Here is an 18,184-nt window from a genome sequence, read left to right on the forward strand (position 1 = left end):
GATCACAATGCATCAACAAGGCTACCAGGTTGTGCATCATCAGTTGACAAAATGCTTTCCAGCATTTTATGAAAATAGAAACCAAGAATGTTCTGTTAAATTTTCTACATCTCATGCAAGCCTACAAGTTCAGCAAGGATTGTGAAATTTCTGCTTCTGCACGATCTTTCCCTGCTCTAGTTTCCCACAGGAGCTGTGACAAAAATGGGCTACTGGCCTGTGTTGAGCTTAGAAAAAGATTGACAGTACCACACTATCAAAAGGGAGACAAACACCAAGTGAATAGATGCCTCAGATATCAAGTGAGAAGCTTCTTGTGCAAAATGGAAACATTTGCTCCAACGCGGCATCTGCTGATTGCTGACCATCAGAATCCAGTGTCTGACATGGGGAGGAAGATTTTAGCATGTGTCTGTGATTTCAGTTTCTACCAGGGTTTTAGTATTAATATTATTAGTAGTATTAGTATCTCTCAAAGTGTGTATAAAAGCCAGATAAGCAAACTTGTTTCTTGATACTGCTCCTCATACTTCAGTATTGCAGAGAAGAAGGAAATGAGAGGTTTTTTTGGGTTACAGAGAATTTTGGAGTTGCATGAAGTTCCTTTAGATATAAAGAAACGAAAAATGTGTAAGCTTGGCATTATTTATTACTGTTTCAAGCTGAGAATCAGAATAGAAATAGAAGCACCAACGCTTCTTGCAGTATTACTTGACATGCCCTCGGACATGAAGGTGTGGCAAGCACCTCACCATTTAGCTGCACAGTCTAGTGAAGTGTTAATATTTTGACCTCCAGATAACTATGAAATTGCAGTGCATTAATACTTTTTCTTTTTGCCAAACACAATCCCACAATTCAGTGGAAGACACCTTCAGCTTAGTTCTGTTTTCAGACTCTCAGCCGAAGTTTAGAGTATTAATGCTTTGTAAATATTCTTAAGCTATCAAAAGAAAAATATCTGGCCTCCAATAAAAGCAGAAATTTTGTTTTGGCTGGATTAATACCATAATTTTACAAAGTAAACAACAGATTTTAATTTTTTTTCTCAACTCCACAGTGAAAACTCTGAGAGTTTTATGCACATTTATGTCTATCCTCAACCACTCTGTGAAATATGGAATTATTATCATCCCTATTGCATAGCTGGAGGATTAAATCTAAATGCATTACCCAGGCAACAATTCTCTGTCAGCATGGGAAATCAAATCTATGCTGAGTTCCATCCTAGAACCTAAAACTGATCAGGTAGAATGTGACCTTCTGATTTTGGGAGCCCCATGACCTGCTGCTAGTCTTCCAGCTGAAAGCAAAGAATAACTTCATGATGCTCCAAAGTGAAAGCAAGGAGCAGTTTCTGGGAGAAGGAATGGTGAGGATGTGGTGAAGTGATCTGTAATGTCCTACCTCTGGAAGCTTACTCATTTTTAACAGCTATCTCAGATTTACACATAGCCAAGGTATCAGTTCTGCTCTGTCCTTTGGACATTGTGGTGCCCCAGGCTTTTTATCCTCTTGATCAGAAGTCTTAAAATGATGGCATAAACAAGCCAGCTTCTTTCTACTTACTTTAAATCTGTAGTTTGTTCTGCTTCTGGAAGATGACACTTTAAAGCCCCTGATTATAGGAGTTGCACAAACTGATCTGCTGCCTTAGCACCACTCTTCCCTATACCCCACAGAGGAACTCTGTACAACATTAGATCAGAAGATCACTGTAGGATTGATGAAGCCGATGCATCTGCAGCTTCCTCTAGACATCATGACTGATGCTGTTGTCATACTGTATCTTTTCCTCATGGTTCAAATTTGCATTACAGCAACTGGAGCTGCTTACAAGCTATTTGCTGCCTAATGCAAAAGGACTGTGAGAAGCCACCTTTTTTCTCAAGCTTAAGAATTAAATTATGCTTGCAAGGTTTTCCATTTATGGCTATTTTTTCTCTTTGTGCAGTATTTGTTCTAGGTTCAATTCTGATCATGTTTCGCTTCCAGGCTAAAATCAGAGAAATTCCAGGAACACACATGCTTTATCTAGAAGAACAGAAAAGAAATAAAATTCCTCCCTCTTTTTCTTATTCTGCTGTTCCCTTGCGATTTAGGAAGTATTCATTTCCAGTATTACCTGAAAATTCAGCAATAAGAGAGGATGGTTCTGGTGGAACTTCCTACTAGCAGCTTGAACTTCCTTTCACCCTCTTCTACAGCTAAGAAGGCCTTGTAACCCAATACATGGGCTGAAGCTTCAGGCATATGATACCTTTTACATTCCTACCCAGGACCTTCTGGGTTCTTCCTACTGTGATCTGTGGAAGATCCAGGCAGGTGCAGATATGAAATGTTTGAGTGGGACTGTCCAGTTAGATTAAGTGCTCCAATTTTGGCTCAACATTTTAGATGTATTGAAGATCAAATCACCTGATAGATCTCAACATAAGTCAAGAAAATTTACTGCATACTGCACTGAGTATGATACTACTGAGTGCAGTATCATACTGCACTGAAGTATTGATAACTTCACTGAGCACTGAAGTTATCAATACTTGCAGAGTTGGCAGAGGATTATCTAGCTTATCAATTGTAAAGGGTCGGGTCACAGATGAGTTTTGACAAGTTTTCATTGCTTCTGAATAATAAATGCAAATACTTGAGGAACCTTACAACAAAACCCGTGATGGCAACTCACCTAAGTAAAAACTCAATGGGCACTTCCAGAAACCAAACTTTAAATACAGGTACTTTAAATGCATGTTAAATGTTTGAAAATTTACCAAGGTATTTGTGGAATTCTTCTTCTGCAGTCAGCTTGGTGCAATTATGCAAGTTGTGGATTGTCACATACACCATTAGACACCTCAGTACCCTTCAAATACTTCAGACAGACAGCTGTAACAGTCTGTAACACAGAATCATAATGCATAGCAGATACCAGCTTTTACAATGCTATGATTTTACTATTTCCAACAGAAACAAAGTAAATTCTACCTCTCTTAAAGAGAAAAATACTAAATTGGGAAAACCGCACCTGCAGCTTATATATGTTCATTAGAAATTCTACTAAAACAGCTGTCTTGGTGATGTGCATTACAGCTAGTGCCCACTGAAGGATCTTGCTGCCCGTGTGAAGGCTCTGACCACAGGACATGTCCCAGGATGTGTCCCTCAGTGACTGCTGAGGGACAAGAAAGTCCCTAGATAAGCACTGCTGATGGTGGTTGGATAAATTGCTGAATCCTCCATTTTCAGACAGTGACCCCAATAAGTAACAGTTGTATCTGCAGGTGCTGCTAAAGCAAATCTTGTCAGAGAGAGGTCCAGCCTCTCCTGGAGCCTCTCCATTAACAGATGAGGTGAGTGTAAGAGACGGTCCGAAGTCTCCCTCATTTGCCTCACAGCTGTCTCAAGGGCAGAGACCAGGACCCTGAGGACTGTGCCTGGAGTCCTGGCCTGGTGGAGGTGGATGCTTGCCAAGTGATTGTTTACAGGTGTGCTTGCTGTGTCACCGTGGCCTTACACCTCCTGCTGCACGGTCCCCACTCATCAGAATAACCCATGGATTTCCCCACCTCTTGGCCAGATGCCGCCTGCTTTAGAGAAAGTCTAACTTTCCGAGGTAACTTTGGTGATCTCCCATGGAAACTTCTTCATCTGTCTCATGACCTTCGTCAGTGACGGAGATTGAATTTCCCCCGCCTGCCCCCAACAAGGACTGAGACTGTGTTAAAGTTCTAACACAGGGGTGCTGGGCTGACTGAGGCGGGATGCCTGCCAAGTGTTGCCTGCAGATGTGTTCACTGGACCAAGACTGATTTCCCATAGGAACCAGTCATGAAACAATGGGTCCCGAACTGGGCTGTCTCTACTTGTTCTCAAAGGACTTATTCTCCATTGTCCTGTACCTCTTCCCCTCTCAGTGGAGAACTATAAAAGACCCCTGAGTTATCCAAAGACTCTGAGGCTCTCCGTGACATGACAAGGCAGATTTATTGGCTGGACCACAAGGATTTTGTCTTTCCATTGGTAGCTATACCTTTCCCTTCTTTTTCTCTGTCCTTCATCTCCTTTTTAATCCTTCTATCCCATTTGCTGCGGGCACTCAATAAAGGTGCATTTGTTCTGATTAATATTGAAATCCCCTCTGCGTTGTTTTTGCATTCTGAGATCAGTTGGTGAACCATTGTGACCCCCACTTGTATGACCGGATCATGACAGTGAGACAGATGAGCTTGAGCCCCTTTATCTTTCCCTGCATTGTTAGCGCTTCAGTTCCATGTTTTACCACAGGCAGAGAGAAAGTGAAAGACACAAATCCTAAGCACAGTAGAAGGGAGAACAAGAAGCATGAGGCTGGCTGCCACTACCCCACCAAATGAGCTGTGGGCCAGGAGAAAGCTCTCACTACAAGGACTTCAGTTTGTCCACTGTTTGCCCTAGAGGCACCTGAAATGGAGATGTTTTCTGTGTGTGTCCCAGAGCAATCAGAGCTTTCAAGAGCCAGCAGCTCTAGGAGGGCATAGCAGAAGTTGCTGTTTCTTTGACTGCTCCACTGTGCTGCATCTCTGAGGAAATACTAACAAAGATAACCAGCTTAGAAATTTTCTGTACATTACAGTGCACAGCAAGAATATGTATGACAAATCTGTTCCCATCTCCTGCAACACTTTAGATCAAATGGCAAGGAAAGACAGAAAAGACTTCTGGAAATTTCACCAAGTCTGTGCTTCAACTACCAGAGTGCTAAAAGTTTAGAAATTATAAAATAATAATTGCAGAACATTCTAGACATTCTGAGCTTCTAGACATTAAGACAACCTACTCTGCTTTACAAAAAAATAAATATATCTATAGAGCGTACTTGCTTTTAAACAGTGTTATCCAATTATACACCCAAATTCATTGTATGATTTGCTTATCACAAAGTCAGCCTGCTCGTGTGCTGGGAAGAGCCATTTCCACTGACCTACACGTACCTGATCCTTGGGAGATGAGAAGCTTGGGATACTTCTGAAACAGAACTATTAGCGTACAAGTGGCCTAAAGACTTGCAAGATCTACAAGTGTGAAACTAGAAAAGAAGTCCTCATAGCAGATTTCAAGTCTTGTCAGAGCAGCTCATGTGGGAAAAGCAGTATGACTGTCTTCAAAGAGAGAATTGTCTGTAAGCCAGATTTGAATACAAAATTCCGGATGTGACTCCCATCTTCTTTCTTTCTGGAGGGAATAGGCTATTTTAAAAGAAGAAAAACCCCACATTTTCAATTGCTTCTTTATTTGGATGGAGAACTGTTCAGGGAACTATTGGGGTATTTTGCTATGTTTTTCACAAAGATTCACTCTGCAATAAATAAAGCTAGCCAGTACCTTACAGTTCAATTTGACAGAAAAAAAAGAAACCAACATCAAACCTAAAACATTTAGCTATATCTGGCAGTTGACATCTCAGTGCTGGCAGGCTTCCTAATTTCCTCTGTGACAAGCACTTCTGTAGCCAAGTTTGGTAACTAGGAACCCATGTCATATTCTTACAGTATTTCTGAAAACATACACCTTAGGAAGCAGGATGACAGGAGCTGTAAGTCTCCCAGAGAAAAAATATTTCATCCATCAACATCATATCTTATGTGATTCTAGAATGAAGGAGTCACAAAGCTCCACGGGCAAAGCTTTGAACTACCTGTTGTGCAAAAGCAAACATTCTCCTGCTTTTTTCTAGATCACTGTCTTTATCCTAGTACTGAATGTTTAAATAAAAACTTTTGTCAACTCTGGTAATTCCTGTCTTAGCCAAGTCAGATTTTGACCCTACCACCTCAGGAATAAAACATTATTTAGGTATTACCTGCAGGAGACGCAAAACAGAGCAATAAGATAGTGCCAAGAATTCTGCAACATGTCAAGACTAGGCCCATGTCATCATGATGACTATTTTGTACAATCCTTCTGGTCCCATTTTTTGAAAGACATTACCATTCCCTACACCTAAAAAACCAGGGCCCCTCAGCCAGGTGGGGCAGCACTGCACACCAACCACCCTTTCGCTCTAAATCATGTAAATTTATCTCTCAGGTTGTTGCCCTGTGGTTGCACACTCTCCAGAAATGCTACTGAATTTTAATCTGTCAAAACAGAGGTATGCCAGTGCAGTACTTGTGACTGCTAGGCCTTGGTAACTAACATAGTTATTAATTCTGTAACTGTTTATAGTAATATTAACTAACAGTAACTGCAGTATGGCACCATTAATGCAATTAATGGTAAAAAAGTTTCACGCCCATAGAGTTTGAAACAGATTTCTTCCAATCACTGGCAGAAACTTCCTTAGAGGCCAGCCATAGGATTTAGGACTGAACTGTAACAAAAAGTTAGAGGAATTTTATCTGTATCGATATTTTTTAGTAGTTTGGGTTGGAAGGGACTGTAAAATGTCACCTGGCCCAAGGCCCCTGCAATGTGCATCTTCAATTACATGTTTTTGCTCAGACCTCCATCCAGCCTGGCCTTGAACTGAGCCTTGAATGAGGTGCCACATCTGAAAGACTGCTACTCTGTCAGTCTCTGTCCACATGCACTGGGACGTGATTGTATGGCAGAGTGCAGAAGAGGGGGAAAACAAGAGTGAGAAACACTCTTAGCAGAGGGAGACCAAGGCTGAAGAACAATGAGGTGCAGACAGTCCATGAAACGCTAGCAGATATTCACAATGTCCTTGACTCACCACCGAGAAGGGGGAAAAAATGAGGAGGGAGAAGCAGCAGAGTGGAGCTTTTGTGGACATTCTGTACACCTACAAGTACCCATGCCAGTGAGCAGCTGGTGGGGAGAGTCAGGAGGGAGTCTGAACTTGGGAACTGGGCTAGCAAAAGTGAGTCTTTTTGTTCTCGCTGCACAAAAGAATTGGTTTAAATTAGTTTTCTCCAAGTCAAGTTTGCCTTGCTTGTAACAATACCTCTGTTTTTACTTAAACCATAAATAAATTATAAGTTACCAAGTTCTTTAAGCTTCATTAGCATTGTGGGTGCCAGGCAAAATAAGCAATAACTTGTATCTACAAGACTGCATGCTAGTCATTAGGAGACTAATTTAATGTGGTCACTGTTAAGTTCATCCTGCTTATAAAGGCCATTATCTGTATGAGATTTATTTGACTGAAGTAAAATGATAATGCCAAAAAAAGGAAAGATTTTTCACATTTGCAGGAAATGAGAAATACATCTAAAATAAAATTCTTGTTAGCTGAAGTTATCAAAGCAGATTTTAAAGCAACAAAGCAATAATCCACAACAACATCATTCTAGTTATTCTCTCAGCATTTATTTGAAATAACAATACTTTCCATGATATAGTTTAAACATTAAGCAGTAGGGAATTGTCTTCATTTCACATCATCCAGTACTGAAGTGGCACATTCGAAGCAGCACATTAAACCTCTGATAGAGTCTGTACAATTTAGATAAATATAACTCTGGATAACTAAACTAACAGAACTTCTGCAACTGTTACCAAAAGAATGCCAAGAAGCTAGGCACAGCACTGTACACACCAAGTGCAGGAAGGAGGAACACAGGAGAACCAACTAAACAGATGGGAAATGTTTTTATATATACAGCCACATGTCTTCAATTGCTCAACAGAAAAATAACATGTTTTATTTTGTCCTCATTGAGGAGAGAGTATGCACAAATGATGTTCAAAGAACACATGGCAGACAGAAACAAATGAAATGAGGGTTGTGTTTGGTTGGTTACTGTATTCCTCAGTGAATGAGTTTGCAAAGGATATCTGGTGCTTAAGCAGCAAGGTTTTGTGCCAAGACTTGACAAGAAACATTAAATAAATGCCAGTTTTATTCCCCATCTTGCCCATTTACTGGCATTTTGGTGAGCATGCTAAAAGTTCCTGAAGGGCAAATTCAGGTGGTTTGTGGTCCAACATTTCTACTACAGGAATCCCCATTTGATAGCTTACAGTTTACCTCTGGAGGGAAATAGGCCTTTTAACGATAATTAAGAATATAAAACTTAGCAGAGAGCAGCAGGACACACAGTACAGTGGTTCACTTTCTGAGAAACCAGAGGATCTACACTTATGCTCTCTCTATGGGAACAGCCAGCCAGTTTGGTTGGAAGATACAATTCTGGTTAGTCAATGTTAGACCTGTGTGAACTGTATCATTAGGAAGGGAAAGATGGAATGGCAAGAACTTTTCCCTCTTTTTATAGAGAACTAAGACTGAAAAAGTAATACAGTGGTGACAGGCATTTTCTTCCCAACACCACCTTCACTTCCTGCTACTTCACTATGAATTACCTGCTTTGCTTGCCATCATCTTCCCCATTTCATCTCACTAATGGCTCTGGTTACTACCAGGCCAGCACAGTCAATAAACTAATCCACGCTATGCTGGCTCTGAAGATACAACGCATCACCACCACATAGTATGACAACACGTAAACCAAAGATGCTCATTAGGAATCGGTAACTCTAACCACTGCAGTTTGCACTTGTAAGGTGTAAGAAGCAGCATTTTGAAAGCAGTGGTACTGACACAGCTATCTGTGTCAGAGGTGGTAGATCAGCATTCCTAATTGGGTAATGGAACTAGAATATCGACATAATTGATGGGGAAGAAACCTGACTGGCCATGAAGCATGCCCTCGTACCAGTTTTCATCAATCTGGTTAGTGAGGGTAATAATATCACCCTCTTTAAATCCCAGCTCCCCTTCATTCTCTGGTTCGAAGTCATACAGAGCTCGGCAGCATGGCTGATCCATGTGAGCACCTAAGGAGAAGAAACACAGAAATAACAGGCTTAAAAATCTCAACACTTAAGAGTACCCATTTTACTACTGTACCTATGACAGATTTTGCTGTTTCTGTTCTCACTAATATTCTGATGACAGTTCTTTGATAATACCTATATTTGGACTGCCACTCTTTGTTAGAAGACAACTATTAGCTTCTGACAGCCTTCAGTTACTCTAAGTGCCTCCTGGTAGAAGACTGAGAATCCCAAAAAAATCAAGCTATAGTCAAGCCCAGACCTGAAAGCACAACCATGACCAATTTGGAATCCAATTTTTATTTGTTAATAAAACACAAAAAATTAGGGAAAAGCTTTAACATATTTCCAGCTTTACTGGCAAAGAGATGTTTTGTCTGTTTACGTCAGGTAAGCAGTGTAAGTGGTAGCTTAAAATGACCGTGAAAATATAACTGTGTGTTTACCCTTTATTTGGAAATTTCACTGGTACAGCTATACCACTGCTGCTAATCTTCTTAATTTTAGTATCACACTTCCAAAGATTTTTATTCTCCATTCCCACAAAACACTTTATTGCAGGGCCATCAGGATAGATTCAGAAAAAGGTTGAAATTGAGAGCTTTCTAATATGCTAATTCAGGAACATCTAACCATAAACTCTTTAGGATAGCTAATGGATATTATTATAAGTCATTAATTTGATTGGACTTTCACATGTTATATGAAATTAACAAATATACTCCCTCTTCCCTCCCCCTGAAGTCTCTATAGCTTCAAGCCTACCAGATCCAAAATTGTTATTGGTCAAAATACTTAAGATTTAGCAGCACTAAATTGTAAGAAATCATATCCCCACCTGAATTTCCATAGTAAAAGTTCATGCACTTTCAGCGGCCTAAATGAATCAACACATGCCACTTCGCCATAATGATAGTTCTAAGAATATATATTCTACTTTTTCATGAATACTGGCTTTAAGATTAGTAAATTTCAGATTAAAACATTCTGCATATTTGTTTTGAATGTTCACTCTGGTTAGAAGGCCCATGCTTTAGTTATTTTATACCAAAAATTTTCCATTTCTATGGATCTGAATAGAGCAAGTTTTTCAAATACCAGAATTAATTTATTAAATTCTATACTGAAATCTTATTTTCTTTTCTTTACATAATGCTCAGAGTGTATTTTGGTTTCTTTGTCATGAAGACTACTGTGCTCTCATCAACAAGCCTTACAGTAAGTGTGTTTGGTATCCTCATTGCTACCAGCTGAAATTTAGAAGAAATAGCAAATAAAATCTTTTAATTAATCACTCTAAACATATATTCAAGAATTTTCAAAGAAGGTGTACCTCTGAAACCTGTATACACTTCCAAACAAAAGCCCTACTGAAGAAACTGTTAAATACTGCCCTCTGAAGAGGGAAATATAAATGCTGGAGAGATACATGAACATCAGTCTGCTCTGGCTTAGCACAGACAAGTGTTCATGAGACTATGAAAAAGGAGTAAAGAAGAAAATTACTGGTGGAATGAGGAGAGCTTTAGCATGCAAGGCTCAAGCCACACTCATGCGCAAGGAATCTCTATTATATCCTTCTCCTTGTTAGCACAGTGAGGAGATTGTTAGGAGTTCACAAGGCTGTGTAAGACTATTTCAGGTTGTCAGAGATAAATGGAGATACTCTTCCTGTCTATATGTGGGAGAAAATCAAACATTCTCATCAGGATGTAATGGAAAGAAAGGAAATCCTGACTAAAGATATAGTGAAAAACACCTACACTTGCAAGGTGGAATGTGATAGCAATTGTCACTGAGGTAAACTGGAATAACAAAAATCATGGTCTGGACAGAGGCCAGCCCTCACCATACCATGGGATAACAGATCATTATTGTGTAAGAAACAAATAATAAGACTTCTGTGGTATGGCTGGTATTAAATAAACCATTCTTTAAGATAGTAATTATGTACACTCATACTAATGGTTAATCTTGCTTGTGCTGCTCCTACTTGGACAAAGCAAATAGCTCATATAGCATAGTTCTTCTTTTCAGTTATTTTTACTTTCAGGTTCATTGTGTTGTAATACCTGATTTTAAAAAGCAGGATATGGTTATGGAGGTCCAGCTGGCTTTAGGTTTCTGCATTTTTGTGGAAAATTTTCAGTTGTTATTTTGGTTTTCTAGATGCCTATTTTGTAAAGATCTGTATTTCAGGGTAATCTTCTAGGACAAAATAAATTTTTGACCAAAAGACACATTTAAAGCAGTAGATAATCAATCTCTTTTCTCCTGCCTGAGGATATGAATACTTCCCAAAGAAACAACAGTTCAAACATCTCTCCTCTATATACTATCCCCATTCTCATTTTCCCTCATGGAAAAACTAATCTCCAGAACAAAGCATGCAACTTCTGCATGGACACAAAGCTCTGCCATTACCTGATGGTTTGGGTGTGGTGGCATGGGATATCCCTCCATTGTGCTGTGTATTGTCACCAGTCGAGAAATCCAGGCTCATACGGGGTTTCGGCTGGTACTCTCGCCTGGGCTGAGATGATGCCTCTTTTATTCTGCCAAAACAATCAAGGTTAAATGTCAACAGTTAATATCTTGTTAGCAGACGAGATGCACCAAATACCTTTATTTCCAAGGCTGAAATTCTCATCTGTAGTAAACAAGTTGAGTCATTTGGAGTGGGTTTTTTTGTTTATAACAGTAGTTTAAATTACCAAAACCAGCAAATGTGACTGTGCCGTGAAGTTGTTAATTCTTCATTCCTTTTAGAAACCTAGCAATTTGTCTATCTTCCTCTTGCCTAACAAAAACAAAGCGCTCATAACAAAGAAAAACTTGTTACATGACTATCAATGCTTAGAGAAGGGCTAGACAAACATCCCTGTCCCCATTTTTAGCATAACTTTTTGTTTCTAATCATTGCAAGCATTATTTATTCAGTTGATTGATGCCAACTCTTGTCATTTTGTAAGAAGACTCTGTGGGAATGTACTGACTTCAGCTGCAGACTTGGTTAATTTGCAGTTTGGCATACTTGTTTCACAAAGGGACAAAAGTCCACTCTTCCCTGCTCTCAAAATAACCATTTATTTATCATTAATTTCAACTATTTCTTCTAATTGAGAAATCTAGAGTTTCTAGGAGAGGGTCTATTTATAGATTCCAGGGTAAAATCCAGGGAAGGGATGAACAGAATCAGAGCAGCTTATGCAGAATAACTACCACATGTATTTCTAATTCCACATATGAAACAGCACTTCATAAGTACTTACAAGACAAGTTGATTTTTCTAACATTTTTTATATCTGCCCTAGATTTGCTGCTGGTAGCACATTTTGATTTATCTATTGCAAAGATCTTCATCTAACTTACTGACTTTTGATCCCTATAACAAAGTTTTCCTCACCATCCAAAATACCAATGTTAGTCAGTTCCTAGAGAGTGCTTTTCTTTCACATTAAAAAACCAAACCCATAAGCAAAAAAAAAAAAACAACCAAACCAACCAAAAAACCACCACAAAAAAACAAACAAAAAACCAAACAAACAAAAAAACCACCCCCCCCAAAACAAACAAACAAACAAAAAAAAAACACCACTTAAACAATTGAAGTGGTCAAAATAAATAAAAAGCCTTTGTTTTGTTTCACTCATTAGCAAAATTCATGACAGTAAAATTTTAAAGAAATACTTAAACTAGTTCAGTTACACTTAATGCTTTCATGAAACACCATTTTTTTCAGATGATGAACTATAAGGTGACAGTTCTAGTGATTTGCTAAAAATTACCCAAAAGCTCAGCATGAGCCATGTTTCTTGAGAAAATAAATACCTCCAAGGAGACCATTCCTGCTTCCCAGCTGCTCTGTCATGATACTGTGTTGGGAAAAATGCATCCTCACTACACTTGGTGAAAAAGAGAGTTTTAAATAGTCTTTGCTGACCTTCTAGTTTTTATTAATTTTACTGAAAATTTCCCGATGTTTGCCAGGCTCCTAATATTTCCCAGTTCCTGGAATCATGGCCATTTTAGGGACATTTATGCCTTCCTACTAATGTGTAGAAAAGAAATGAAATTCTTTCACTTGTACTTCCTGAAGGAAATCTTGAAGTCTAATCTAAACGGCCAAGAAAAAATAGAAGATAAGTGCATTTTTAAATTTTTCACAGTTTTTGCAGTCTATCTCATACTTTTAAAACATTCTTTTGTGAATATTTTGCACAGGACAGTCCTGGTATTTATAAGACATTGCCCATGCCAGGAGCCAGCATAAACAGGTTCCATTCACTCTTTCAAAGAGTACTTAGAAAATGGGCAGTGTATGCTGTAGACATCACTGACAGTGAACAGTAACAAATTTGCTTGTTAATGATTTATTGAATGTGATGAATAATGAATTTATTGAATTGATGAATAATGATTTATTTTCTGGCCTGTATAGTCAAAACAAAACATAACAAAACAAAAACCCACAACCAAACTCCAGGGGTTATGCATAAGTTGCTACCTGCCTATCACCAGCAGGGAAAGACTAGTAGTTTGGATAGTAACACATCACAGTGCTCAATTTGTGTCCAGAGGTGTGGACAAAGTATGATTTAGCCAGCAGCCTCTTTACAATTAGGGATGCAAAATGTTTAGTTCAACTGAATTACCATAACATTCTGATGAGAGGTCCTCGCAAAGATAAAATCATTCACAGCTGAAACTTAGTACTGACCAGTTAGCAGAAATTTAAAAATGGCAAAGGATCGCCTGAATTGGTACAGGAAGAGAAATCTATTGTAGACATATATGACATGTCTACAATACAGTTACATTCAGTTAATGGCAAAATGTATGGACTACCAGATAAAACACCTGTCCCTGAGGAATTTTTAATGCTTCCATAAAGAAAGTGAATTGCAGTTCTCTTTTGCAAGTGCTAAAAATTGTTCTGTTAGCTGTTTAGACAGCACTGCAAACTGTATCCATGAACAGTCAGCATGACAGCCTACCCACCAAAACAAGTGCTGCTCCTAGTCACAAATACTCTAAGACTCAGAAGTGAACAAGGTTTTCAGGATGCATGTTCTGAGAAAATTAATACTGACAGACTTGGCAGTATTAGCAACTTGATCTATACTAATGACATCAGAAAACAGCTGCCTTTGCAGAGTACGTGAACATTATCTCCTCTTGGGAATTACATCCAGCTTTTTCTAGGAGTCTGCCAGAAGCATATTAGTAGAGAAACCTTCCCTGAATGTTAAATTTCTTTTAAGAAGGATGTGTGTGTGAGAAGCTAATAAATTTGTTTTGATGGAAACAAAAATTCTAAAGTAAAAATGATGAGACTCTTAAAAAAAGATGTTGTAGGAATTCTGATAGCATATGCAGTTATACAAATGGGGATGGAAGAGATTGCTCAAGTCCTGTATCAAGTTTGATCTGATGATAGGAGGAATATTTAATAAAGTTGTTAATAATGAGGGTCTCACTACTGGCTCAGGAAGACCTTCAGGTAGATAAGAACGCAACAAGATACTCTTCTGCAAAACCAATTTTTAACATCTTCCTTCAGAACCAGCACACTTTGCGAATACATGCACAAACAGTAAAGAATCCGAAGTTGTGAGTGTCATTGAGTTCAATATTTATAAACACTTTCAGTTAACTCACGTTTGATAGCTTTACTGAGCTGAAGTGCTTTCCTGAACTCATACTTAGAAGTAGATGCATCTCCAATATCAGCTTGCAATCATCTAATGAAATGGTCATTGATTTCATTAAAGAGCAAGTACCAACTGAGAAGGATAACAGCATTGCATTCTAGTCATAGGTTTTCTACCTCTGTAAAACAAACAAACTATTCAAGAAACGTACAAAAAGTGCATTACCTATCTTCCAGTTTAGAAGTAACTCGCTGTAGGATCTGTGTGGCCTGCTTGTGGTACTCCAGCTGGGCTTGCACGAGAGCGGAAAGCTGGCTCACTTGTTCAATCTGAGGATTGACATTGAAACATCAGATCTTAGGTGAATACTAAAAGCTCAGGCAATAGAGAATAAAGACACTGTCCACTGCAAAGGTAGTTCAACTCATCTCTCTAAAACCTTGATTCATCTTTGCAGTTAGCAGTAAATATTTACATATTAGTCTTTATTCATTACCACATCTGATTATGACCTGATCTGAAATGGTAACTGCAACTCTTCTCCGCTGATCATCTCTCCATGGCTGACTTGCATGAACAGCAGCCTACAGACCTACCACAGTCAGCAAACAATATGAAAGTAAAAATGAGACTGTAATGGGAGTATAATACACCTTCTCCCTCCCTGCCTTTGAAGGGCACAGAACCACAGGGACAGTGGTCATGCTTCTATTGTATTCTGACCTGTGAAGCAGACCAAAACAGAGAGTTACTGCAGACTCTGGGATGCAGAATAATTGCACTGAGGGCAGACAGCATTCCACTTCATAAGGGAAAACACACCCAGATCCCCACTTTGTGGGCAGTGCAATTGCTTGTGGTTTTCATAGTGCACAACGCCACAAAGGTAATGGGAATGTTTGTCAGCACTCTTTGCACACATGGGTATGGACGTTACTACAAAGATTAAAACTACAAGCAAGTTATATTTCCTTCCTTTCAGTGTAGTTATATTTAATTCCTATTATATTTTATTCTAGATGCAAATATTTTCATGTTTGTTATAGCTTCTCTACAGCAATCTGGTAACAAAATGAGGAGTTAGAATAGGTGTGAACTTAAAATAAATCAAATAATTCATATCAACAGAAATACTTAAAATTAATTTCCTTTTACTACATATTCTGTAAGACAGACCCCAGGTGACATGTTATAGAGATGTTTTTTCTTGCTAAATTTAACAATTTCAACATTAATTATAAATAGAACATTAGATAAACCTAGAAAATGCTCAATCTTAACCGATATATAAGTAAAACATATTCTGCAGAGTCAGATATGAACAGTTACAGTGACTTTGGGTTTTCTATTCACTATTGCATCTGATTACAGCAGAGACCATAGGGTTATGAGTTCATAATTTCTGATCTTTACAGTCCTCTCATCAGCCCACACACTTGAGCAAAAGCCTTGGTCCCAACCCTATAATCACAAGTAAACATAAATAGTTATATTTACATAATTCTAAGAGGAAAGACACTTCTGTTTTGTAAGTAATGCTTTGCATTTAGAAAGCACAACGATGCTACAGAGGACTCACATGCTCTAGCTCAGTTATCTATAGAATAGCTAAAAAATTGTTTCTACAAAAACATGCTGACTATTACTATAGGTTCTGAGCCTTTCCCTGTGTCCAACAAGGAGAAAAGTGCCTCCACTATCTTTCTAAGACTCTGGTCAAAGATTAGCAAGGGTTATCTCACATCCATCTCCAGAAGGTTAAACATGCTTGACTCAGCAATTTCTTTTGATTCATCAAATTTCTCCAGAGCTTGACGAAGTTCTTCATCAGGGAGCTTGCCCTGTCTTTTTTTCTTGTAATCAAAATCCAGGCGTCGACCCTCCATTTTCTTCAGGTGATGCTAAAAAACCAAAAAACACAAATGCGAGAAGACAATAAAGGACCTTCCCCATGATGCACTTTCCTGATACTGCATTGTAAGCAGGTAGTCCATGCACACTTGGAAACATATGTTGTTTGTTGTGTACTAAACCCTTCCCGGAGGAGAGAAATACAGAACAATGAAATACGTGGGTTTACCTATCATTTAAGAAGCAGCAACCTAAATGACAGACCAAGACTAATAAAAGGCAACACAGAATGACAACTTCAATTGCCATCTCCATAAAAGATATATAAGTTTCTTGCTTTTTAACTCTGATGAGAATTACCTGTACACTGTTTTTTCACTAGATGTTCAGGAGACACTACTTGTAAAAGCCCAACTTATTACAGTTTTGTATGTGTAACAGCATTCATAAACAAATCAACACAGGATTTATTTTTATCATTTCTACTAGATCACTACATTATCTTAATGCTATCTTATACTGAAGATTTCCTAGACTGTTATCTGAGGTAATGTTCATGTTCTTCTGTTTAGCAGCTACCACGTTCAACTGGCCAGAAGTTAATGCTACCAGCATGACCATGATTACTTGAGGTGTTTAACTTCTCTCAGAAGAATCAATTTATCATGCACTATAATATTTATAACTACTCATTTTCTAAATGATATCAAACAGTCCAAGATATCTTTCATCCACATACATTTAACAATATGAAAGCCTTACTGAGCTGAGAAGAGCAGCTACATGCACATAAACATTTGCCATACACTAGAAAATGGCATGTGAACATCAGTACATCTATTTTGTGAAATGAGCTTTCAAATGGCAAGATTAGAGTACTGTGCTCTTGCCTGCATAAGACTGAAAATCTTGCCACTAAAAAATGTTCAAATTTTTATCTTTCCCTTTCTAATGCATCATCAAGAGATACAGAATTGAAAGCAAAATTCAAGCCAAAAGAGACAAAAATCAGGTCATTTTCAAACCTGAATGCCCCATTTTAAACTACACAACTAACAAAAATTCTAAACATATAGACAGTCCACACACTTGGCATTATTAAAATGCTGCATTGAGGGCAATACCTGTATTTCTCTCAGATCTTTATCATGGAGATTTTGAAGTGGATCAATAAAGTTTTGCTTCACTTCCATGTCTAAAGAGTCCTTGACTTCAGAAAGCTCCTTCATAGCTTCTCCCACATCAACAAGTGCTGGTCCTGAAATAAAAGATTCAGTCAAAATAAGTTCATTTCAAATCATCGTAGAATGAAACTGAGTCATGGAAACTTCATGGCAATTACAGTTAGTATTTCATTTTCGGTCTCAAATTTAGGAAAGACACAGAGGATGATGCACTGCCTGAAAGAGCAACATAGATTTTACACTCCTGCAGCCACCAGAGTTCACACCTTATAATACAGCTGAATTTGAGGTTCTATGATGTGCCAAGACAGGTTCCTCCACATCTCTTACTGTCCGTTCATTCCCCACTCTGTTGAAATAAATATGCTAGAACAGAATTGCATTTATTTGGTGGTATCATCACCACACTGCATTAAAAATAGTTTAATTCGAGTCTAGGTCTCCCCATTTCTATCAGTAAAACTGGTGACAGTATCAAATGTAAGAATTCTTTAAAATTTCACCAATTTTCTTTTATTGAAAGGTTTTTTGATGAGACTATAGACTTCATAGTACTACTACACTTGAGAGGTCTGCTACACAGACCACTCAAGTGTAGGTGTATGAAGATCATAAACTTCAGTAACTCTAACTGCCTTTTGACATTTCCTCCAACACTAACTTGAGGGCCACAAAAACTACCACTCTGTTTTACTTCTGCTCCATAAAAAGAAA

The 18,184-nt window shown here is 38.4% G+C and overlaps 1 protein-coding gene across 1 annotated transcript in view; it reads right to left on the reverse strand.

Moving 5' to 3' along the window:
* Positions 1-7,289: 7,289 nt before the first annotated feature.
* The window catches only part of SH3GL2 (SH3 domain containing GRB2 like 2, endophilin A1), an 89,172-nt gene continuing 78,277 nt past the window's right edge, over positions 7,290-18,184 (reverse strand). The window contains exons 5-9 of the mRNA XM_054281633.1: positions 17,411-17,544; positions 16,178-16,336; positions 14,661-14,764; positions 11,206-11,336; positions 7,290-8,781 (exon numbers count right to left, since the gene is read on the reverse strand). Of these exons, the coding sequence (XP_054137608.1) occupies positions 8,582-8,781; positions 11,206-11,336; positions 14,661-14,764; positions 16,178-16,336; positions 17,411-17,544 (728 nt within the window). The 3' untranslated portion in view covers positions 7,290-8,581. The remainder of the gene's footprint in view (positions 8,782-11,205; positions 11,337-14,660; positions 14,765-16,177; positions 16,337-17,410; positions 17,545-18,184) is intronic.

This window comes from Melozone crissalis, unplaced genomic scaffold, assembly GCF_028551555.1.
Source record: "Melozone crissalis strain CALT ecotype California unplaced genomic scaffold, PUWL_Pcris_2 ptg000005l_1, whole genome shotgun sequence".
In the NCBI taxonomy this organism is placed as follows: Eukaryota; Metazoa; Chordata; class Aves; order Passeriformes; family Passerellidae; genus Melozone; species Melozone crissalis.